This window comes from Sesamum indicum, linkage group LG10, assembly GCF_000512975.1.
Source record: "Sesamum indicum cultivar Zhongzhi No. 13 linkage group LG10, S_indicum_v1.0, whole genome shotgun sequence".
Lineage (NCBI taxonomy): Eukaryota > Viridiplantae > Streptophyta > Magnoliopsida > Lamiales > Pedaliaceae > Sesamum > Sesamum indicum.
In genome coordinates, this window is record NC_026154.1 from 6,213,650 (window position 1) to 6,239,642 (window position 25,993).

The window sequence follows — 25,993 nt, forward strand, 5'->3', positions numbered from 1 at the left end:
AATAATTCTAACTCAAATGGAGTTTTGCAGTGGGGGTGACAGTAAAGCTAAACATACCTTATTAGTCCAAAACAATTTAAGAAGTAGACCCCAATTTTTGCATATACAGTTTAGTTTGTATCCTTCTTTTTTTTTTTTTAAGGAAAAAACTAAATAATAATATAAACCCGTAATCATAAAAGTGCACAAAACTGTAGGGGCGGGCAACGGATCTGGTACCCAACATGTCCAATAGTATAAAAACGGACCCGATCCCAAACCGATTAAATCGAGTACATATCAGGTTCGAGTATTCGTTTAGTCGGGTTCAGGTTCTCGAAGAAGCATGTAAATCCATTTTCATTTTCAGTGCTTGAATAGAAAGAATGTAATTTTCTAGATAAAATTATATAATTGGAAAAAAAAATTGGTCTTTAATTTTGTTCTCAATTAATTTTGATCCATTAAGTATTATCATTATCAATTTTTTACCATTAATTTACAAAAATGCATAAATATAGGATTTTTGCTCAATTTTTTGTCAAAATCTGATACATGTCCTGTAGCGATACTTTGGCATGAACTTGAATGATTGAAAAATTTGACTTCATCCCACCTTCATTTAATATTTGTATTATTTATTTTCCTTTAGGACAAAAAAAATCAAAAGATGAGAAGCACGGCAAGGAGACTTTGGATACTCTTTAAAGGCGGAAACAATATTCCATTGTTTAGTTAGTTGATCGTTCATATGTGGTTTTTATGGATCTTGTCGAAGATATGTCGGTAAAAGTGAATGATTTGATATTTTCAGACATTATAAAAATAGAAGCAAAAGATGTTGAAAATTCTACAGTAATTTTGTTGGGTTGGCCGTTTATGAAAACTACCAAAACAAAAATTAATGTAGGTGAAGGATTCCTGTCCATGAGAAAGGAAAGTTCTAAGGAGTAAGGGATGAAATATAGAAGAACATTCTCTTCCACTCTTCCATTGAGGAATCGAGTCTCCCTTCTAAATTTGTAAGAAAAAAAAAAAAGAATGAAGTTAAGTTGTTTTCACCCCATCTCCCTAAACAGTTACTAACATGAAAAAACTAGCTAGCATACTAATAACTTTGGAGGTCAAGTCGTTAAAGGACATGCTGAACAAGGAGGTAACGTCAGGAGAAACGAAAAACACAGCCCAGGCTCTAATAGAGCCATGTAGAAACACAATAAATCAGGAGCAGATAAATTAGGACGATCATCAGCAGCAAAATTTGGACCATAAACTCATAAAGGAATACTAAGCTTATCTTGAATCTAAAACTCGTTGTGGCTGGAACATGTTGACCTATACACTATAAGTGCACATGTTGACCTAAACACGAATTCTTGATGTTTTCTGTATTTACTCACATTTCAACCCCAATTTTTGGATCCAAGCCCTCCACATTGAATCTTATTTCATCACAATCTCATGTGCACTCAAGTTTTTCTTGTTGTATTTCTTCAAATTATTTACTGACATAAGTATCAAAGTCCCAACCACTTTTTTTTACAGGTCAGTCTTATGATAATTTTTTATTTTTCATAATTTTTTTTTTTTTATGGTGCTAATAGAACGCATATGTATCACACAAAATATCTAACTCTATTCAACTTCAACTAATTAATTTAACACATTTATCTTTTTTTTAAAAAAACAAAGAACAAGAAAATGTTTAATTACAATTATGGTCCTGTGTATACAGAAGATTCTATTACATTCTTAGTTCAGCATAAACAAAATTAGTCCAACGAATTTATGAATTTCCGCAATTTAAAGACTTTGTTTGTCAGAAATTGGTAAATTCATCGGAATTTACCATGTATTTTTCATGTGAGGACAAATAATTGGTGACTAACAAATTAAACCTTGTATGTATGTAATCTATACTATATAAAAAAGAAAATTTCATTTTTCTGATTACTTATATCGCGACATCAATTTTTTAACTTATCAAAAAATGTTCTTTTATATTTTCAACAACCCCTATTTAAAATTTTCTTCTCATTTATATAACCTATACTATTTATCTTAATATGAAGATTTCACTTACACCAAATGCTTTTTGTATCCATATTATATAAAAGAAAACCTCATTTTCACTCACAAAAAGCGATTACTTACACTGCGACACTAATTTTTAAATTTACCAAAATGTCCTTCTGTATTTTCAACTTCCCTATTTAAATTTTTCTTCTCATTTATACGATATATACTATATATCTGTACTAATATAAAAATTTCACTCACACCAAAATTTTTTTTTGTACCGATAATATTTTTAAATTAGCTTTATTTTATTTATTTATTTACTTTTATAAATGGAATGTATAAATTTATATATTTTATTTTTATTTATAATATATTTTAAAGTATAAATAATTATTTATTATATACACGCAGAAACAACGTGCAACAATAACTAGTAATTAAAATCATCAAACCTAACAACTTTTTTTTCTAACACTGGAACAATATTATTACAGACAACATATTCTATGTAATGAATAATTTGTACATCAGAGGATGAAACTGAGCAAGTTTCTCTCCTTGAGACTCTCAACAGTATCCTTCAGACTCTGCTCAATAGAGATAAAAGAGACACCCAACGATTTTGCCTTCTCATTAGACACTTGGTACGGTTTGCAACCAAAACATATATATATATATATATATATAAGACATTGTGTAATTGCATAGGGACAATTTAATTTTTTTTTTTAAAATTAATTTTGATATTCCATATTCTGATTTCATCAAATTTGATTCTCAAATTTTCTTAAAATTATCAAAATCAGTCTTCTTGATTAGTTGACAGTCTAACTAATGGAGATACCATTTCGAAGGGAAAAAATGCTAGTAAAAGCATAATAAAAGTCAATACTAACATGAGATAATTTCAAAATTTTGGCCCCTAAATTACGGAAAAAAATTGCAAGCAATCTCCTGTAAATAAGCAAATTACATTCTTATTAAAAAAATAAAATACTAATTTATCTTTCTATATTTTCTAAAATACAGCAATTTACCTTCCTATTTTTTGTAAAATTAAGTAATTTATCTCCTTAAACAGGGAGGTAAATTACTTTATTTTCAGGAGAGTAAATTGCTATTGACCCCGTTAATTAGTAACCAAATCAATTTTGGTACAGAATGTTTTTCTTTCGCCTATGGCATGTTGGATTTCTCGATTAGTTTAAACGATGAATTAATAGATATCATTGACTTTGATCATTTTAAAAGAAGTTGACGATCATAATTAATAGGTTGGAACATGAATATCGAAATAGATTTAGTAATTAAATTATATGACAAAAAAAAAAAAAAAAAAAAAAAAAACAAAAAAAAAAAAGAAAAAAAAAAGAAAAAAAAAAAGAGAAGAAAAAGAAAATTCTCTCTTCGAAAGAAAGGCATAGTTCAAGTCGAGGAAAGTGGGACATGAAAGAGCATGAGATAAATTAATTTTGAAAAGCTTGGATTCCTACATCTATTACTTGGTGCTCTAATTTAGTTCCTTGGATTTTCACCTCATTTTTCCTTATTCTTCCTACCCCCAAACCAAAGCCCCATTACAACCAAAATATAAGACCTCTTGATTCAAGTGTGTGCATATTTATAAGTGGTGGAGATTTTGGTGTATAATCAAGCTAGCCCTAATTGCATACATTTAACTACGGAGAATATTGTAATTGCATACAAAGGGCCAAGGGGGTGTTAGTGTAATGAAAACATATCTGCCCCCTCTTACGTTTGACTCAATTTGGTAGGGTTTTAACACATGTGATATTTTAAAATACCCTTTCTATATTTATTTCTTTTCGTTTTAATTTGATCATATATATATATATATAATTTTTTTTTGGCTTGAAATACTTTTGCTCCAAATCTAAGTAAAGTATCTTTAGCTGATTTTGTCAGTGTTGTACTATTTTAAAATGAACATTGTCAAGAACACGAGAAAAAAGACTAGATATAACGACATGAGTAAGAAGATACAAAAAGATAGAAAAAAGAAACAAACTAGGATTCAGATCTATAATTCTACTTTGAACAATTTGGTCATTTCATCAAACTTTATTTCGAGCGACGATATTAAAATACTGATTTTACCTTTTTTCCCATTAGGGTACTAATAGTTTACAAATTTCAAAAGAGATAATTATAATTTTAATTTAATAAAAATATATTTTTAATTGAATCGAACCTTAAGAAAAGTAAATATATACTATACACAAGATGCAGAGGCTTACCTCATGGGAAGATTAAGCATAGGGTATAGATGACGTAAGATATCCAAAGCTTCAAAGGCATACAGCGCTTTGGCAACAACACAGTATCTGCCATTAGCTGAAGGGTTCTCAAATGCAAGGATATGTGCATCCGCAACATCTCTAACATCAACATGTAGAAAAATCCCACCAGGCATTCCACTGCACTTTCCTGCATACCCCAAATCAACTTATTCTCAAACTGGTTCAATGTCTTTATTATTCAAATAAAAAATAATAATAAATTATTGTACAAGTAGACGTGCAACCACATTGTTTAGACTCAAACTCATAAAAATTTTGATTGTGAGGCATCAATCTTATCAATCGAATAATTAGGCCTCTATTTTTACCGTTTGTCTAACATAACGAAATTTAGTAAAATATAGTGATGTTTTCTTCTATTCGGGATGAAATAGGGATATTGCCTCACTGTAATTAGGACAAGGGAAAATAGTCTTTTTAGTCTCATAAATTCGGCCCATGTCATTTTCGGTCCCATTCATTATGGGATTAGCACTTCTGGTCTTATGACTTACAAAAATTAGCACTTTTGGTCCTTATGCACTTCTCTATCTACAATTTAACGATGTAAACTATGTGTCTAGCATGTCGTCGTTAAGTATTTTTTATTGGAGGAAAGATTGACCCTTTTTTCAATAGCAGCATATGACTGCATCATTTGGCCTACTTGATTCAGTTGTGAAAAACATGATGCTTTGTGTTGCTTCTACTTGCTTCAACTTATAGAAATATGGGAATGATAGGATTTAATTTTTGTGAGGGAAGAAATTGCTATGTTTTTTGCCCTAGTTTCCTTCGAGATTTATTTTTTCTCCTTAAAAGTAGTTATACTTTTTTCCCCAAAAATGGTCCTAAGATGAAAATAAATCAATTTTTTCTCCATCCAAAACGATCACATGCTAGGCACGTGCGCTACACTGTTAAATTATAGACAAAAAAGTGGAAGAGGATCAAAAGTGCTAATTTTTATAAGTTACGGGACTAGAAGAGCTAATCCCGTAAGAAAGGGACCAAAAGTAAAACGGGCCTAACATATGGCGCCAAAAGTAAAATGGGCCTAACATATGGCGCCAAAAGTAAAATGGGCCTAACATATGGGATCAAAAATACTATTCCCCCTTACGAAAACATGATGAAACTATGGTGGTATAACATGGTATTGGTAATTTATTTTAGATCCTATCTCATCTTATATTCCATTTAATATAGAAAAATATACAATTTACTTCCCGTAATATGAAAAGTGAGCAAAAAAATCCCTGTAAAAAATAAAATAACAAATTACTCCCTATGTTTTGAAAAAAGAAGCAAATTATCCCATCTCTGAATCATTGATAGGGGGTAAATTGTTTCATTTTTTGAAACACAGTGGAATAATTTACTAATTATTTTTTTATAGAGTGGTATTTACTCATTTCACATATTATAGGGGGCTAAATTGCATTTAATTCATTTAATATATGCATAATATATGTATAAAAAATTTTGCTGATAATGGCAATTTTAATCCTTCAATTTAATATGTGATGATTTTAGCCTTTTTAAGTATGGGTTTTTGGCAGATTTAGTCATGTTGCCTCAAAACGGAATTAGATCTTAGGTTTCATCAAATAAGCAAATTTTTATATTGTATAATTGATATATTAATCCTCACGAATGAGGTGTTTCTAAGTATAGAGTTGAATAAAAGTTTGAGTTATGATGAAAATATGAATACTTCAAAATTCTTGAAGTACAGAGGAGAAACTTCTTTGTGAAATTTATCCGAAGGAGTGAAGATTGAATGAGACGAGTCGAGGAATGAAGAAATCTTCATGCAAAAGAAGACAAGGATGTATAGATGCAAAAGGTCATTCGTAAAAGAAATCTACCAAGAAACATGGTGAAATCTCTACAAATCCACTGAAATTTAGGATAGAATACCAATAGGGTGAGACAGATCTGCTAAATCCTTTTTTGAAACTTCACAGTTTCTAGAAACATGATAAAAGGACATGCCTTAAAAATTTCTCAAGATCTAAGAGAACTTTAAAGGAAAGTTCAAGACTATAGACTTATATTATTTCACATACCTATAAAAATAGAGCTCTTGAAATAAAAGATGAAGAGACCCTAAAGATCTTCCTACATATACACAAGGTTTTATAAATTTAAAAGTCGAAGTCACAGATCTAAAGAAAAGAAATAAAAGAATACCCTTGAGATATCCAGATGCTATTAGGAACGTATGTAGTATGCTTTTGGACCAGTACCTCTTCTATATTAGAAGGAAAAGGTAACAAAAATCTCAAAATCGAAGATGTGGGAAAAATCTAATCATTGATATCCTCGAAACAATAAAATAATAGAGGTTTCAAGAGTATATCTATCAAATCTGCAGAGTTAGTAGAACCATTTTCCCAAATTGGGATTGTAGATATAGTCAACATCCAAACCAACAAAATCATACTATAGATGAAGCAGAAATTCAAATAATTCTCCATTGTATCATCCAATAAGAGAAGGAATGGATTTTCCACACCGATTCCAACCCTTCATTCGTGAGAACTAAATAGAGGGAGAATCCAAGTAGGAATCAAAGACGAATGCAAGAAAATATACTATGGACAAAGACCATGCTTCAGCCTTTGCACCCATATGGCACTATGCTCAACCTGGACATTATCGACTTTTAAAACGTCAAAGCATTGATAGATGAATGGGATGCAACTACGAGAATAGCAATCACCATGATGGAACTTGATAGGTAGAATTTAATACAACTATTGGAATTAAGATTGCAGGAAACTGTGAAAGTTGGTTGAGATAATACCTTAGAGGACAGCAAAATAGAAACCCTAGACTGAGAATCCAAATGTACAATGGCTAAGAGATTTCGAAAACTAATTAATCTACACTTCATTGAAGATGAATATTTTGAGAAGAGTGGATTTGAAAAGAGTATTCGCAAGCTCTCTTTGTTCTTGAATTAAGGAACACTAGATCTACCGGAGAACCCATAAGGACTTTCAAGTGAATCCATACCAGACCCAGTGAAAGTTTGAAGGACTTTTAAACGTGCGGAGTAAAAGGATATATGTCACCTGATAGCATCTAGAAATATGAAGGACTACATTAAACATCTTGAAATATTTTAAAATGCATGTTATAAGAAAGGCTTAATGATTTTTGAAAAGAAATCTATTATAGTTGTTAATAAAATTAAGTTTTTATAAAACAAACAACATCATCACGAGATATGGGCATGTCAAAAGAAACCTAGAGGAGATTGAGAAGAAATTTGGATAGCTAGTAGGTAACCTAAAACAACTGGCCAAGTGCAACAAACTGATATAGATACTATCCAGATCACCATTCAGAGTACCACGCTTGCCTCTAACATGCTTGAGAAACATTATTATAACCAATTCAAAAGGCATCAACTTCGGTGATGACCCAAGAATTACGAGTGCATGGCTCTAAACCTGCCTTTGGAGAACATGACTTTATATGTGGAGCTGTAGATTCAAGAACTGCTTACACAAGGCGATCCCATGATAAGGCAATAATTGAACCACAGGAAGTGCAGACTCCTGATAATTTCAAGTCAACCCAACACCTTTGAGGTTAAGTTAACCTCAGGCTAATAACAACCACCTCTAAGGTTAATACTAACGATTCAATTTCTTTTGTTTGGCAGGAATATCAAAATAAACTTATTCCCCCAAAAAAGAATAAACCCAAGCAAGACTCTTGTTGATACATTAAAAAAATATAACAGGACTTGGACATTGTGGTGTCTAACGTAGAAAAAGTTCGAGAGTGTTATGATTTTGGAGCTCTTGCTTCAATTCAAACTACAACACTAGGATTTTCAAAAATTTCAAAACTTCTAGAATTGATAGTAGGTCAGTCTATGACACTTGGCAAAACAACCTTCGCCTTAAAAAAGCGAGGAGACATTTTAGAGCTAAAGTTCATTTTAGTGGCTCCAGAAAATGCAGGGGATGATTCTCATCCAGCATTTTATTTTACAAATTACAGAGACCCAACATGGCAACATATAATAGAATTAGAGTTGCAATAAAGAAGCTCCTTTGTTGATATCTATCATTGAGGATGAAATATCAACTAAAAAACCTTTGGGTTTTGGGTCTATTTACTAAGATGGACAAAGTCAAATTTTCATTTAAGATTGTCTCAAACAAATTAAATCGATCTTTTATGTTAAAACTCCATGGCAGGAAAAAAACACTAAGTTTGTGGAGAACCTATTCAAGAAAAAAAAATGAATGCTCATCTAGAAAATAAAGTTACCCGCAGAGCAGCCACTAGAAAGAAGACAAACAACTTGATGCATGTGGAACAATTATATAATCATATATGCCTTTGTTCGTATCTATAGATTGACTGAACAATTGTCACTGTTATAGATATTCTATAATATAGAATTGAAATAATTTCAGTTTAAATAATTTAAGGGATCACAAATGTTTTTCACAAAAACCAAAAAATTATTGTCATTGAAATAGAAAGATACATACCATATAAGCTAAACATTTTCCCATTTTATATGAGTCAATAATATGTATTTTCTTTAACATGGGGTTGAGTAATATTTTAATAATTGACTCTTGTGATAAAGTGAATCATATAAAAGGGATAGGATAAATCACCCATGCCTCAATCGTTACATAAATTTTCAATTTTTATCAGAAAAACCTTTGTTTGGAACTAAGATTTGTGTAACCCAAAAAACAACTCGAATCTAAACCCCAAAAAGGCACTAAAAGAATTTTTACAAGACAATGAAGACCTCAAAATGTAAGAAATAAAAACAATAGGCTCACAATAAGAAAAGCAAAGTTACAATTATTGGAAAAGCAATGACTAACAAAGTATAATGACCATAGCTAAAAAGTAGGAGCCAAAACAAATGAAGATCGCCATGACGTCAACAAGTTAAGCAAACTATTATAAATAGAGAGCTAAAAAGCAAATGGAGATCATTGAAAACCTCTCAAACTCTTCAAATAATAGTATAAGTCGTCATAAAGTACAATAAAAAATAAGGTATGAATTTATGCAGACTTAATTTTATTTCGCAAGTATGTTAGGTCTGATCAATGAATAGTGGTACATGGTACTATTTTTGTTTTGATAAAGATTATAGGACCTAAATCGCTACCAATAAAATTTAGGACCAAGACTTCTACTACCTCAAAACATAGAATACTAAAAACAAAATTAAGGGATCAAAATTGCAAATTCATAAAAAGTATAGTATCAAAAATACAATTTATCCTTCTAAATGTTCAATTTTGTATTATCTATCTTTTACTGATTTTTCAGACAGCAAAAGATTGAAAACAAGTGCAATCATACCTTCTTTGATGAAGCTCAGGAAACTATCGGAAGTGACGTTGAGTGTCGGCTGTAGGAGAGGACCAATCACAAAGGCAGGATTTATCACTACCAAGTCCATGCCATTTTCTTCTGCAAGTTTCAGGGCAGCTTTCTCTGCCAATGTTTTGGAGAGCATATACCATTGCTGGAACAAACATTTGCTTATCACATACTAAGTAAAACATATATGCACAAATACTATGAGATTCAAACGACTGCAAACCTTAGCTTCTTCGCAAAATGTTGGATCTGAAAACCAAGTTTCATCAATTGCAGCATTGATATGAAGGTTCCTATTCACTATCATTGACGCCATAGAAGACGTTAACACCACTCGTTTGATAGACGACGACGCCTTAACACATGAACTAAGAACATTGAGTGTTCCCTTCACTGCCGGCTCTATAAGTTCCGTCTGTATAATGCACATGACATTTCATATCAATATGGATGGAAACAAAATATAATGTTGTAGTTCCATGCCAGGAGTATTTAGAGTTCGTTTGATTCAAATGAGAGGAAAGGGAGACCAAAAGGGAAAGGGAAAGGGCAACAGGGAAGAAAAAAATAATAGTTTTTTTTCAAGTTGTTTGGTATGATTAAAAAAAAAGTAAATTTCAAATGTTTCTCCTTGTTTGGTACAAGCATAATAGATTGAGAACAAAAGGCTAACTTTTGTAATTTGGGAAAAAAAAATTTAGTCCACTAACTTGGCTCTTGTTCAATTTTGGTCCACTAAATATGATAATTATCACATTTTATACACTATATTTGAAAAATGCTTCAATTAGGTACATTTAGGATTTTGGTGTCAATTTTTCGGTCAATTGAACAAAAATTGATGATGTGGCACTTAATTGCTTATTTGTCCAGGAAAATGGCCATGTCATTCACTGACGTGGCTAATAATCACACTTGGCATCTAATGTGGCATGTATTGGAGGGAAAAAAGAGGCACGCACTGGTCACGTGCCTCTCCTTCAGCCAAACCCCCCTTCAGAATGACTTTCCCATCCCTCCCCCAACCCCCAATATTTCTACCCTAATTTCTCCCCAATCCCAACACAATTGTGAACTGCTAAAGTGAAAGAGACAACGGGAAGCTTAGTTTGAGGCATAGCCATGGTCGTCATGGGAGACACAGAGTTGAACGGCGACCTACTCCCAAAATATAGTTAGTTTTCTCTATTTTAGTACAATAAACAATGAAATGTAATCTTGTCTTCTTGTGGGTAAAAGTATGGCTTTTGTACTGTAATCTTAAATAATAGTCTTGAGGCACCCAAACCCGAAAAAAACACTATGACTTTGTATTTTAATCTTGTGTTCATGTGTGTAAAAGTAGTGGCCCCTTCCTCGATTTCTTGTGATTTGGATGAAATTATTTTGTATTTTTTATTTAATTTCTGTTGAAAAAATGGGAACTTGTGATCCCTGAAGTTTTTTTTTTTTTTTGTGCTTTATTATGCCCTTTTTTATTCTGATCTTATGTTCTGTATTTTTTTTGTGCTTTGTTATACTTATTTTATTATGTTCTTGTATTTTTTTTTTTTTTGTGTGTGTGCTATGTGCTTTTTTATTTTGTTCTTATATTTTATTGATTTATTGTGTTGTTCATGTGGTCCCTGAAGTTTATGTTTTGTTGTTTTATTGTATAGTTCATATTCTGTTCTTTTTTGTGAGTTGACACATCCTCCATTTTTTTCCTTATTTTCAGCCAAAAAAATGGGTTTATAACAATGAGTATTAATTATAGGGGTAATTTCACATAATCAGACTATGTGGGGGTCTACCTATAAGTTTGATCATGTGGAGCATAAGTTTGTTGGAGTTGGAGGTTTGACTGAACTTAGCAATTATGTTCGAGTTACAGGGGAAAACAACTATTTCATTAAAGATGAAAACATTTTCAAAAGTATCACTTCAAATTCAACTCTACAAGGTATGTTTGCTAAATTAGAGGATCATGTTGAGGTAGATATATCATAAATGGGCAAGTGGGAGCTAAAGAGGGTGAAGAAAATGAGGAGACATGTTACAAGGTGATGTAAATGATTATGAGTCATCTTCAGGTGCTTCAGGTGGTGACGATTTTGATGGTAGTGATAGTGAATACAAATATAAGATGGATGAAGAAAAAGATGAAGAGGGAGAAGGAAGATGATGATTGGGAATTGTAGGGAGATGATCCAGATGAAAATATTGTGAAAAATGATGAAAAAATAAGGCAGGACAGGGTTGAGGATACAGATTTAGAAGGGGCCAAGGTATCAGATACTGATGGAGAGGGTTGGTCTAGGGATAAGAATTTGCTATGGAATAATGATGAGTTAAACTCAAATAAGAGGTTTGATGCAGATGTAACAAACAAAGTGACTTTTCCTATATTCAATCTTTCCAGCATATTTGATCCACATTTTGAGTTAGGAATGATATTCAGTACTAAAGATGAATTTAGAACTGCAATCCAATTACATGCCATGCAAACCAAAAGAAACATCAAGATTACAAAGAATGATAGAAAATATGTTCATGCTAAGTGTTTAGATAAAGAATGTAATTGGAAAATACATGCTTGATAGGTGAATGTACCTTTTAGATTAGGGATTTTTGCTCTTAATCACACATAATATCTCTTTTACGTGAGAAATATGACTTCAAGATGGTTGTCAAAGAAATATTTTCACAAGTTCAAAATTGATCTTATAAGAGGGGTTAAGGTGTTTAGAGTTGGTGCAATTGAAGATACAAGGTGTAATATTCAAGAAATCAAGCTTCAAGGGCAAAAAAACCTTGTATTGCTTATGATTGAGGGTGGTCCTAATGCACAATATGAATTGTTATGGGATTATGCAGACGAAATCAAAAGAAATAATCCTAGATCAACAGTCATATTGGGCACTAAAGGCAAAAATCAGTTTGACAGATTTTACGTGTGCTTGTATGCACTGAAAATGAACTTTTTGTCTGAGTGTAAACATGTTATGTGTGTAGATGGGTGTCACTTGAAGGGGCCACATGGGGGAATGTTTTTATTTGTAGTTGGGATTGACCCTAATAATAATTTCTTCCCAATTTGCTATGATGTGGTTATGCGAGAAAACAGGAAAACATGGGACTGGTTTTTAACTCTTGTGAGAAAGGATTTGATGATTCAAGATGACTCTAATTGGACATTCATATCAGATAAACAAAAGAGGCTTGTGGGTGCATTGCAAGAACCATTTCCTAATGCAAAGCACAGGTTTTGTGTTAGGCATTTGCATTCCAACTTTAAGACTTTTGGGCTTAGAAGGTTGGCATTCAAAAATGGGTTGTGGAAGGCTGTAACAGCAACAACAATTAATCAATTTAATTAGAGGATGCAAGAACTAAATGATTTGGATGAGGGGGCTTTCTATCATTGTAATATTCTCTTGAACAATGCTTGTGAATACTTCAACAGCAACATACTTGAAGCAAGAGAAAAGCCAATCTTGTCAATGTTTGAGTGGTTGATGGAATACTTGATGACAAGACTCCAACAAAATACAAAAAAAAAAAAAAAGTATGCTTCAACAGAATATAATACTGATAAGCCAATCTCTTCATTTTTGCAACAAAACAAGTTAATATTATATTAAAATAATTTTAGTGTATAAAACATTTAAAAACCTTATCAGTAAAAATATTCATCAAATAAGAACAAAAATATTCATCAAAATAAGTTTTGAAACTATTCAGTTTAAATAAGTTTTGTGTTTTTAGCCTTAAACTTTCACTTTTTCACCAAATTTTATATGGAAATGAAATTGGACTCTGGAGGCATATAAATTAATTAAAGGATAACTTACAACCCTTGAAGTTAATTTCAAATACACAAATATTAGATTCTCTTTGTAAAATTATAAGTATACCCCTTATCCAATAACAAAAGTTCACACAAAAAAAAAATTTTCATAAGTTTAGACGGTCAACTAATGGTTAGACTAACTTTGATCATTTTAAAAAGATTTAAAGACCAAAATTGATGAGGTTATAACACCTTAAGATTAATGGGGGGTGGGGGGAGGAGATAGAAAAACTAAGGTGAATAGAGAACCTGTGGGTCGCTAAAGTTATCAAGTATAACAGGAGATGCTGTGTGAAAGACGCCATCACAACCATCAATCGCATCATCAAAGGATCCTTCTTCAGTTAAGTTGGCCTGGAACAAATGGAGTCTTTCTTTAACTCCTTCAAGTGCGTTCAAGTGTGCAACCTTACTCGAATCACCTATCCAATCCAAATAAAAAGGGTTGGAAAATAAATTAAACTACATGATATGTGATTGAAATCTATTGATAAAAGTTCGTTTGAATTGGAGTTGTCAAACTTAATAAACCAACAACTGAAAACAAAAAAAAATTGTTTGATAAGATTTCAACTTCGATCGGCTCAAACTCAATTCGATTGGTATAGAAACAATGAATTATACATAAAAATATTAAACTATTCAAACTCCAGTTATGTTTGTTCAAACTAAGAGGGTGTTTGACTAAGCTTTGTTAAAACATCGTATAAGCTCCTACATCTTATAAGCTTATAAGATGCTTTAAGAGCTTATAAAAAGTTGTAACTTATTTTAAAAATAAGCTTCTAAAGCGTTTAAATAAAATAAGATGTTAAAGCTTATAAGACATAAACATCCTATGTGATGTTAGGGTGTTTGGCATAATAAGGTCTTTAATTGGTAAAACGGCTAAAATAGAATCATACCATTAGAATCAAATAAGTTGTTAATTCTGGTATAATTGCAATTTTAGTCCTGTAATTTAAGGAGAGTGGCATTTTTACCTGTACGAATTGATTTTTGCAATTTAGTCTCATAACCTTTATAATTTTGGCAACTTTAGTCCTTTTTTGGGCCAACTTAGCCGGAAATTGCAATTTATTTGTAAGTTTAGTCCTAAAATAAATTCATGCAGGACCACAAATGCCAACTCCCCTAAGTTTAGACTAAAAATGCCAATGTCCCCTTAGTTACAAGACCAAAAATGCAATTTAATTGGGTCATGAAATCACATGTGATTTTTCGGCCAAATTTGTCGAAAAATAATGAAAATTGCCAAACTTTTAAAATTATAGGACTATATTGTAAAAATCAATTCGTGCAGGACGAAAAATGACTTACAGGATTAAATTGCATTTTTCTCTGTTATTTCGTGACGTAGTTTATTTTAAATATTTGTAAAACTCTTTGATAAATAGTACACATTAGTTTAGTTTTAAATAATAATTTAATAGATAATCTTTTTATAATAACAAAAAAATAAAGAATTATTACCTAAAATTTTTTAATAAAAATAAGATATACACATTCATGCTAGTCAAATATATATCAATATAGATACATAATTAATAGTTTCTTTGTTATGCAATGATTATTTCTAGTCATATAATTTATAATGTCTTAGATTTATATTTTTTAATAAATATAATTATATCAACATCAATTTTATTTTTATTTAAATATAATAATTTATTATTAAATAATAAAGTATTTTCTCCTTTCAAATATTTTGAAGAAATTAAATAGCAAAATAATAATTTCAATCCTAGAGAGAGAGTGCGCGTGGATGTATATATGTGTGTGTGTGTGAGAGAGAGAGAGAGAGAGAAAGAGTGAGGAGAATGTGTGCAAGTGTGTGTGAGAGAGTGTGCGTAAGTGTATGAATGGGGATACTATTGTCTTATCACATATTAATTTTATGTAGTTTATAGAATGCTATAAAAAACTTTTAAAGAGTTTATAAGATTCAAAACATCTTATAAGCTCTTTAAAAAAAAATAGCCAAACAAATATTTAAACTTTATAAAATGTTTCGAAAAGCTTACAAGTGTGGTCAAACACCCTTTAAAACTTATTTGAACTCGATTAGATCAATAATACAATCAAATTGAAACGTAAAACTCAATAAAGATTTTAACTAATTATGTGTTCAATTCGACTCGAATTATTTACAATTCTAAATAGAAAGCAAGAATCCAAGTCCAATCATCATGATACCTACACATTAGAGTTGTGGGTTGTGAAGAATTTAATTTTGGAGAAAATGGTTAATTTATGAGTTGCTCAACAACCAAAAATTGGGTTAATTAATTGCACTTTACTCCCCTATCAAGTACTAATTGGCACAAAATTTCTCAAAAGTGAAAAATAAAAGTATAATGCTACTCTTGAAATTTTAAGGAAGAAGGTTCATTTGCCTCCCACATCAGGTTTGTTTTGTTTTGCGAAATTCTAGTTCGGACTCATCTTGATTAAATTTGAACTAATTATATTATAAGTGTAATATACTTATCGTGTAGTTGGTGTATAGTTCAGGGAAATGGACCAATCACATAATAAGTGTAATACACTTAATTTATGATTGGTTTGGTCGGCGAAACTTGATTTGGATAAAAAAAACATTTTGTAGTTTACCCACAAAAAGTTATATAAGATTAGAAAGAATTGATTCAACTGCTTAGAAAAAATTACAATTTTAGTTCGGTAGATGTAGGAGGTGGCAATTTTGATTCCATAAAAATTAATTTCGGGCACTTGATCATGCAATTAAAAGCAATTAGCAATTTGGATTTCTAGCCGATAATTCATAAATTGGTCGAAAAGTGTATGTGTTGTGCACGTAATATGCTAATTCTTTTAGGATTTCCGTCTAATTTATGAAGTTTAGGCCTTAATTATACTCTAATTGCAAATTGCCCCCTATATGAACATGATTAAAATTATAATTTTTCACCTAGATATATGAGTTAAATGAAATACAGAGGAAATAAACAAGCTACTATACAAATATTTTCTTTGATGAAAATTGCAGAATTTTTGCTAAAATTTGGTGGGCACTATATATATATACAACACTTTCTCTTAGTCCCTGACTTTTGATCTTAATTGCAAACTGATCCCTGTTAGTTTCCATTTCCTCAAATTTCATCTCTTCCTCAATTTTCCAATGAGGGAAAATACTATTTTTTTTCCGTAATTTGGAGTCTTTTTATTTTTGGTCCTATTCATTATAAAATTTTTATTTTTGGTCCCGTAAATTCTAAAAAATAGCACTTTTAATCCCATGATATATTTTAATGAAAAATAGCATGTGGGCTTGAGAGTCTTTACACTTTTGATCTCATATGTCACGGAATTATTAATTTTGGTCCCGTAACTTTCAAAAAGTATCATTTTTGATCTCATGCACTTAACAGCCACGTAGTTTTTCTGTTAAACATCTAACGAAAAGATGTAATAGGACCAAAAAAATGCTACTTTTTTTAAGTTATGGAAAAAAGTAAGAATTCCGTAACCAATGAAATCAAAAGTAGAAAAACTCCAAGTTACTGACGAAAAATACTATTTTCCCTTTCCAATGATCACTACAAGAAATAAAATATTGCATTCATACCATGATTAGTTGTCATTGCTAATAATAAATAACCATAGCAAATAGCTACTGACCATAGTCATGCAATGCTAAAAGTCATGACAAATACTTTTACCATAACTCTTAGTTGTGACGAATAATTCTTTAATGATGAAAAAAAATAGTTTTTTATATTAATTTTATTTAACTATAATTAATAAATATTATTTACCAAAATTTTTAACAATAACCATTAATATTGTACCCAATATCAATTTTTTTGCTAGTAGAAATTTTAGTCAATTGAAGAACATAAAATATGGCAGTTCCACCCTTTAATTATCAAATTAATTAAACAAAAAACACACTTATACACAAATCTAATGCAAAACTTAATCTAGTTTCTGACATTTTCATATCAATTATGAAACTATATATAATTATTAATTTCTTCAATTTTATTCTTGTGGCAAATTTTCATTTGCTTTTCTTTTAATTTCCATGTCTCTCCCCTTTCAATAATCAAATCAATTATGAAACATAAGTGCATACATATATATATATATATATATATATTACAAATCAATTATGAAACATAAGTGCATACATATATATATATAAAAATATATATTACGGTAAATTGAGTTTTCGCTATACTATAAATTATACAGCTTAAAAATTATGGTAAATGAATACTATTAACCACGATTAAATTAAACAAAGCAAAAATTTAAAGTTTTACCACAATTAAACAATATTCGCCGTGGTTTTCAGTTATAGCCAAAACATTTGTCATGGTTTTTAGCTATGGTTAATGTTTCAGCCACACTTGTAGAAACAACGGTTAATGACTGTTGCGAAATTGTGGTTAATTTGTATTTACCACGCTTTTTTATTTTTTTTTACTATAATAATTAATCGTAATAAAAAATTATATTTTTTCTGTACATGGATAATTACCTCATTTTATATAAATTTATTGTATTAACATTTTATTAAAATGTTGATATATTATTTCTTCTTTTAAAAATAAAATAAGATTTACTTCACAATCAAAACGTACAATTGGAATAGATAATATTAAATAATAGACATAAGAAGACGTGGTGGAGGAAGATTAGCCAAATCACTATCTTAGTACAGTCAGTGGGATGAATACGCAAAGCTTTAGTCAATGTTTGGTTGTTCTTTTTTTTTAAAATGAAAACGATCAATTATTGTTATTTTTAAATAAGTTGATAGTGATTATTAATATTAAATATTTATATTTAATAATTATATACTAATCATCAGCATTAAATAATTATATCTAATTGGAACCTACTATTAAAGTAAAACAATGCCTACTACTATAAAAAAGCTATATTATAGTTTTATTCTTTTTTTATTTTTTCCGAATCGTCATTGATTATATCATATAAATCCATTATGATAAAAGAGCTATATTATATATAATTTATTAAGTTAATAATCTAGAAAATCATGTATGCATGCACATATATTTATATATATTTTAAAAAAATAATGATTGCAATGTGAATTTATGATGGTAAAAATGTTTCCAAATGGAAAATAAACCAAATAAAACATCTTGGTATCTCTATCAAATTGAATTTTGAAAAAAATATTTAGAAAAATATTTGTATAACACTATTTTAATAATAATTGTTAATTCGTTATAAATATTTAATATCTTGTAATCGATTTAATCTAAAAAAAAGAATACAAACTATTGATTTTTTTATAATATTCCTAATTTTGAGATAGAAAAAATATATTTATTCTGAATTTTGGAAAAAAAATTCTCCGTAATATATTATTCAAATAATGGGATCGGCTTTTGATCAGGAAAATCATAATAGTGATTGAAATTACGTAAACAAACAGTGCCTAGAAACTCTGAGAGAGAGAGTACTAACTGAGATGGCGAACGGTGGCGTTAACGGTGTAGCCACGGCGGAGGAGAAGCTTGACCAGCCATGAAGCTATGAAACCTGAGGCTCCGGTCACGCACACTACCTTTCTCATCTCTCTCTTCCTCTCCAGTGTGTGTGTGTGTGTGTCTGTGGGGATGTTTGGATGTTAATTTATGAGGGTTGGGTGCACGGGTCGATGCATGTTAATTACTCTTAGCTACAATCAATTTGGGGTAATTACAAACTTATTACCTTAGTTACGTATTTTTTAAATAAGAGCGATAAATTATTATTAATTGAAATAAATTAATTAAAATCGTTCATGTCGTATCTAACAAAGACCACTACAATCACATCACTAAATCTAAACACCACCTACTATTCACTAAAAACGTCACTTATTATTCAGTAAAAAAACCACTATAAACACATGCATTGGATCTGTCAACAACACCACTGAGTAGTAATTAAAACATAATCAAACACTCATTTAATTTAACAATAATTGCCTTCCTTTTTCCTGAAATTTGATGTAATTGCATTCAAATTTTCTATGTTTTGGAAAATTTCATCTAGGTTTGCTTTCGTTTAACAAATAAGTCCCTTCTTCATTCAAAATTTACCAAATTTGTTAATATTAACAAAAGGACTAAATAAAAATCTATATTTACCGGTGATTGTTTTATTTATATTTGATGGATAACATAACTACAATTTATATTTAAAGACACCTGCATTTTCAGAACCTACCATTATTTTTTCTTTTTATCATATTTCAAATTTTATGTTTTATTTTATTTGTGTTATAGTTATTAGCAAAAAAAACACAATACATTTTATATCTACAGTAAAACCTCTATAAATTAATAAACTCTCTAAAATAATAAAATCTTCCGGTCCCGACTTGGGCCTTTGTAAAAAATCATCAAATTCGATAAGATAGTAAAATAATAATTTTTTGGAAAATTCCTTTATAAATATTAGGTCTCATTAAAACTCTAAATTAATAATTCATAAATATTATAATTATAAATATTATGGTAGTTTACTAAAATGTGAAGTCTGTAATGCTTTACGCATTTGATCATTCATGGATGATTTTGCGATGCTTTTTAGATGAGAAGACATGATTGGGTGTTATGAATTATTTTATTATCATATTGAGATTTATGTAGTATATGTTTCATTCATCATGCATGAATATATTTAATTGGGTATAATAGTTATTTAAGTGCAACGAATTAATGTAAACATGTATATTTAAGTTATTCCAATAAATTGATACATGTGTCTATGAATATAATAGTTAATTGTAAATAATGAATTGATATTATACATGAATATATTTAATTAGTTATAAAAAAATAAATTGATGCATGAATATAATCAATGAAACATATATGAATTCATTTATTTTCAATACATATGTACTAAATTTGCTGAATTTAAAAAATCTCTCTTTTAATTAATAAAATATTAATTTATCGATAAATTAATATCTCTCTAAATTAATAAAATTTCATGGTCCCAAGGTTATTAATTTATAGAGGTTTTACTGTAATAAAGTTGCCTATTTTTTTGGTATTTAGATTCAATAACGTATACAAATATCTCGACAAGTTATACGACTTGTCCTCCTAACTGTATAATGATGTGTCCAGCTGAAATGGGGTATATATCTTGGGTCTACCAGCTCAGTAAAGTAACAGGTAAGTTTGTGGGCCTTTCTTCCCTACTCATGGGTTTTATCCATCCTGCTGGTGGGCTTTATCCATTCTACTGATGGGGCATTATCCGTGTTGTTGATGAGCCAATTGAATTTTTAACCGGCTAGACTAGTATGCCTAACTTGTGGGTTTGACCCAATATTTTTTAGGGGGCATCATAACTCATTAACAAAAGTCTTCATTCTTGCTTTATACTTTATTTTTTATAAGTAAGATAATATTAGATTATGTACTTTAATATAGTTTTTGAGAAAAATGAATTATATAAACAAGCAATATATTAAACTAATTCTTTATTTTTATTTTTATATAGAATTGGATATATGTAAAAGTTGATCTATCCATTCAAAACTATCATATTTTATTCATTAAAAATAAAAAAAAATATTTTGAGTAAAAAATTTATTTATAACAACATATATTGTAAAAAATTATTTAGTTTAAAAATATTAAAAATTCATAACGATGCATAGCATGGGTTCTGCACTAGTGTGTATTGATCGGGCTCGAAATCGTCAGAATTGCTCTACGGTTGTGTTCGCGTTTTGGCTTCAAATCCTTTGGATACTGCAAATAAAAGAAATGTTGTCTAGTCGGGTTGATACCCGACGAAGACACTTCGACGCTCAAGTCAGTGATCTTTTTAATGTAAACAAATGATGATGTAAAATATGTACTGTTTTATGGATCTCCGAAAAATTACCTTTATTGGAGGATTTTCCCCCTTTTATACTGAATGAAGCTTTCCCCTCAGAAAAACCGCATGTCCCACGATCTTAGGCTTTAAGATTCCACTCACATTCATATCTCCTTAAATTACGCACCATAATCACACGTGCAGTACTAAAAATCTGTAATCATGCCCACTAATTATGTCCTTAAATATTTACTTATTCTGTTTTAATTTATGTCAATTTTAGGTCAAATCGTCTGGGTATGTAAAGTCACTTCTATCCTTCTTTAGGGGTATATCCGACTTTTTTTAAAATTCCCTCCATCATATATATATATATATATATATATATTAAATTGTCTCAGTACGTAGTGCAGAGCATATACTAGTATATATATATTTAATATATATTGCAGTTTTATCTTTTTAATTTATAATTTAATTTTGTTGTTCTTTTTCCTCTTTCATTTTTGTTTTCCTATAAGAAGGAACACATTTATTTAGTAATATGTAGACGTTTTGTTTAATATTTATCTGTATGATTATATTTAGTATGATAATTAAATTTTATTTCTATTAAATATGTATTCTTTTGTATCATTTATATACCAATTTTTAATATATCTTATAGCTTCATCGATTAAATTTTATTTTATAGTTTAATTTTATTGTTCTTTTCTAGATTATTTTTTTTGTGTCTACTAATGACATTTTACAGAATGAAAAGAATGACTTTATTTTAACTTTTATGTAATTAGTTTCTTGAAGTATCTAAATATAATTATACTAAACATATATATGCTTTGTAATATACGTATATGTACTTCAATGTATGTGATTCGAGCTCTTTTTTTTAAAAAATAAAAAATAAAAAATCTGCACACGTGTGGTTGTTTGAATTTTATTTTCTTTTGTATATTTTAATTTAATTGAATATTTTGTAGTCACATGTGTTAAATTAATAATAAATACAGAGGTTAATTGAATTTTTTAATTTAAATTTATTGATTAATTTTTTAACTATGTTCATTTGTAGTAAAATTTTTATAAAAGAATTTTGAACTTTGAGATATTTAATCTTGTTGTTACTTTTACTTTGATTAAAAATTTTATGATGACTTGCTCGATTTAATTTTTGTAGAAGAAGAAATAGATTTATTTGGTGTTAATATATATCTCATTTTAACATTTATTTGTTTAATTTACTTAATACTTTTTTCGTATATATTTCTGTTTAAATTTATACTCTTTTGTATCTTTATACACTATTTTTTTACTATGTATTATAGTTTAATCCATCAACATTTTTTTATAGTTTAATTTATTGATCTTTCTCATATTTTATTATTTTTTTGTTTTTCTACTAAAAGGAACATATTTATTTAGGCTTTTTAACATATTTATTTAATATTAATAAGTATATATATCCGGTTTAATATTTATTTGTCTCTCTTATAACTCATTAACAGAAATCTCCATTCTTGCTTTACATTTTATTTTTTATAAGATATATATATATATATGTTATTAAACTTATAAACTTCTATTTAATGTAAAAAGATTGATCATTTCATTTTTAGCTTTGTTCCCTTATAGCTAGAATTTTAAATTTTATAATTAATTTCTTTACGATATTTGTTTTTCATCCCCATATAGCCCTTGGGAAAGAAAAATAGTGGGCCTATGGACTCTACTCCAAAAGTCCAACATGCAAAAAGTCAACGTTCTAATCCTTTTGTCACGTTTTGACCACAAAACTTCGCAATTATTCTTGCCGAGGAATATGTGTGAAATCATGCTTGTTGCATTTTCTTAAATCATTCAGAAATCAGAATCAGCCAAAATGATGAAACCGTGTCCCATCAGACCAATTATATTAATGTTTGCTAATGCTGTTTTTCAACTGTCTTTCATATTTTTTAAGTTGGCTTTCCAACTCTTTGACGTTGTTTCAGATAGCAAATCTTTTGTTAATGATTATCTGACTAGAAAATTCCTCCTGAATTCCACAATGCATACTTCAACCTTTCCTGAGGGGGGCTCAAGAGTTCATGCTTTTCTGTATCCAGTTCAGTTGGAGGTCATCAAATGGAGAGACTGATCTTCTTGGCTGCTGGTCTTGTTATAGCCATTTTCAGTTCAATAACAACGAGGCTAACATGTAACGCTGCAACAGCAAATGTGAAATGTCTTCCGAGTGATCGCAGAGCGCTTTTGGACTTCAAGAATGGCCTGAATGACCCTGAGAATGTGCTTTCATCATGGCAAGGTGCGGATTGTTGTGGATGGAGAGGAATCGTCTGCGATAACGTCACTGGCGGTGTATTGGTGATCGATCTTCACAACCCTTATCCACCTGGCTATGGATTATGGAACCTGAGTGGGGAGATTAGGTCTTCATTGGTGCAGCTCGAGTCGTTGAAGCATTTGGACTTGAGTTCCAACGAGTTTGGAGGAATCACGATTCCTGAATTTCTCGGTTCTTTAAAGAATTTGCAGTATCTGAACTTGTCAAACTGTGGATTCAGTGGGACAATCCCTCCGAATCTTGGAAACCTGTCGAGATTGGAGTTTCTTGATGTTTCTAATCAGGTATTTCCAGGTTTGGCTGCCGATCACTTGCAGTGGATGACTGGTCTTGTTTCTTTGAAGCATCTGGATATGAACAGTGTCGACCTTTCTTTAGTAAGTTCAAACTGGTTGGAAGTGTTAAACATGTTGCCTGATTTGACAGAGTTGCATCTTTCTGCCTGTGGCTTGTCTGGTCCAATTCCATACGTCAGTCATGTGAACTTCACTTCACTTGCTGTAATAGACCTTAGTTTTAATGGCTTCAGCTCAATGTTTCCAGATTGGCTCGTTAACATTAGTACCCTTGTGCATGCTGATCTGAGTAATTGCATGCTTAGAGGAAGGATTCCACTTGGTTTTGCTGAACTACAGAATCTCGAATTCTTGAATCTTGCATTAAATGGTAATCTAAGTGCTAGCAGCCGTTCTCTATTCAGAGGAAGCTGGCGAAGCATAAAAGTTCTTAACTTGGCTTCCAATAAAGTGCATGGTGAGCTTCCAGCAAGTATCGGAGACATGGTGTCACTGACAGACTTTGAGCTGTTTGATAATGATGTGGAGGGTGGAATACCAAGCACTATCGGCTCGCTCTGTAAGCTGGTAAACTTGGATATATCAGGAAATAAGCTAACAGGAAGTTTGCCTGAGTTTCTTGAGGGAACAGAGAATTGTGGTGTTGATAGTCCTTTGCCTAGCTTAGTCAACTTAAGATTGAGTGTCAACCAAATGACAGGTAGACTGCCTGATTGGCTTGGGCAGCTTAAGAATCTGGAGGAACTATCGTTGGCTGGAAACTTCTTTGAAGGCCCTTTACCAGCTTCTTTAGGTTCACTCCAAAATTTGACTGATCTGAGCTTAGCAGCAAACAGGCTGAATGGAACACTGCCGGAGAGCATCGGGCAGCTCCAAGAGCTGGTTGTTCTAGATGTTTCTTCTAACTATTTATCAGGAATTGTTGCCGAGACACATTTCTCCAAGCTGAGAAAGCTGAAGATTTTGAGTCTATCTTCCAACTCCTTCATCTTGAATGTAAGTTCTGATTGGCTTCCACCGTTTCGAACCCGTAGCCTTAACATGGGTTCGTGCCAATTAGGCCCTTCGTTTCCAGGATGGCTCAGATCCCAGAATGAGATTATGTATCTTGATATCTCAAACGCAAGCATCTCAGGTCCAATTCCTGCCTGGTTTTGGGATCTCACCTTCAACTTTTCACTCTTAAACGTCTCTTTCAACCGGTTGCAAGGTCAGTTGCCAAGATCATTCCAGGTAACTCCATTTGCAGACCTTGATTTCAGCTCAAACCTGTTTGAAGGGCCTGTTCCCCTGCCCAGTGTTCCAGTTGAGTTGCTTGATCTATCAAACAATAGATTCCAGGGACCGATTCCTCAGAATATCAGTGCAGCTATGCCAGAGCTGATCTTTCTTTCTCTTTCTGGAAACCAACTTACAGGAGAAATTCCAGCTTCCATAGGCAACATGTCGTCAATATTTGTCATAGATCTTTCAAGCAATAATCTAACGGGAACAATACCTACAAGCATAGGAAAATGTTCTTATCTTAAAGTGTTGGACTTGGGCAAGAATAACCTGTCGGGTGAAATTCCAGACTCTATAGGTCAGTTAAACCAGCTCCAGTCGTTGCACTTAAACGACAACTTGGTAGCAGGAAACCTGCCCTTGTCTTTGAAGAATTTATCCAGCTTGGAGACTCTGGATCTAGGAAACAACAAATTAGAAGGCACTCTTCCACCATGGTTAGGTGAAACTCTTACCAGTCTGAGAATCCTGAGCTTGAGATCAAATTCATTTTCCAGGGGGATACCCTCCAGTCTTTCAAACTTAACTTCCCTCCAGGTTCTTGATCTTGCTGAAAACAGCTTCTCAGGCAGAATCCCCGCAAGCTTGGGAGATCTAAAAGCCATGGCAAAAGAACAACTAATAAACGAGTATCTTCTATACGGGAGATACAGAGGTATGTATTTTGAAGAAAACCTGGTTGTGAATCTGAAAAATCAATCACAGAAGTTCACCAAGACTC

At 30.9% G+C, this 25,993-nt stretch overlaps 2 protein-coding genes across 2 annotated transcripts in view; one reads left to right on the forward strand and one right to left on the reverse strand.

The window, feature by feature from the left end:
• Positions 4,226-19,173, reverse strand: LOC105172223 (tetraketide alpha-pyrone reductase 1). The gene is made up of 5 exons (XM_011093596.2): positions 18,988-19,173; positions 13,768-13,940; positions 9,910-10,101; positions 9,666-9,831; positions 4,226-4,449 (listed from the first exon to the last, which is right to left on the reverse strand). The coding sequence occupies exons 1-5, from the start codon at positions 19,094-19,096 to the stop codon at positions 4,256-4,258; spliced, it is 834 nt and encodes a 277-aa protein (XP_011091898.1). The 5' UTR covers positions 19,097-19,173; the 3' UTR covers positions 4,226-4,255.
• Positions 23,319-25,993, forward strand: part of LOC105172120 (leucine-rich repeat receptor protein kinase MSP1-like) — a 3,367-nt gene continuing 692 nt past the window's right edge. The window contains 1 exon segment of the mRNA XM_011093460.2: positions 23,319-25,993. This exon segment is cut by the window's right edge and continues 4 nt beyond it. Within this exon segment, the coding sequence (XP_011091762.2) occupies positions 23,473-25,993 (2,521 nt within the window). The 5' untranslated portion in view covers positions 23,319-23,472.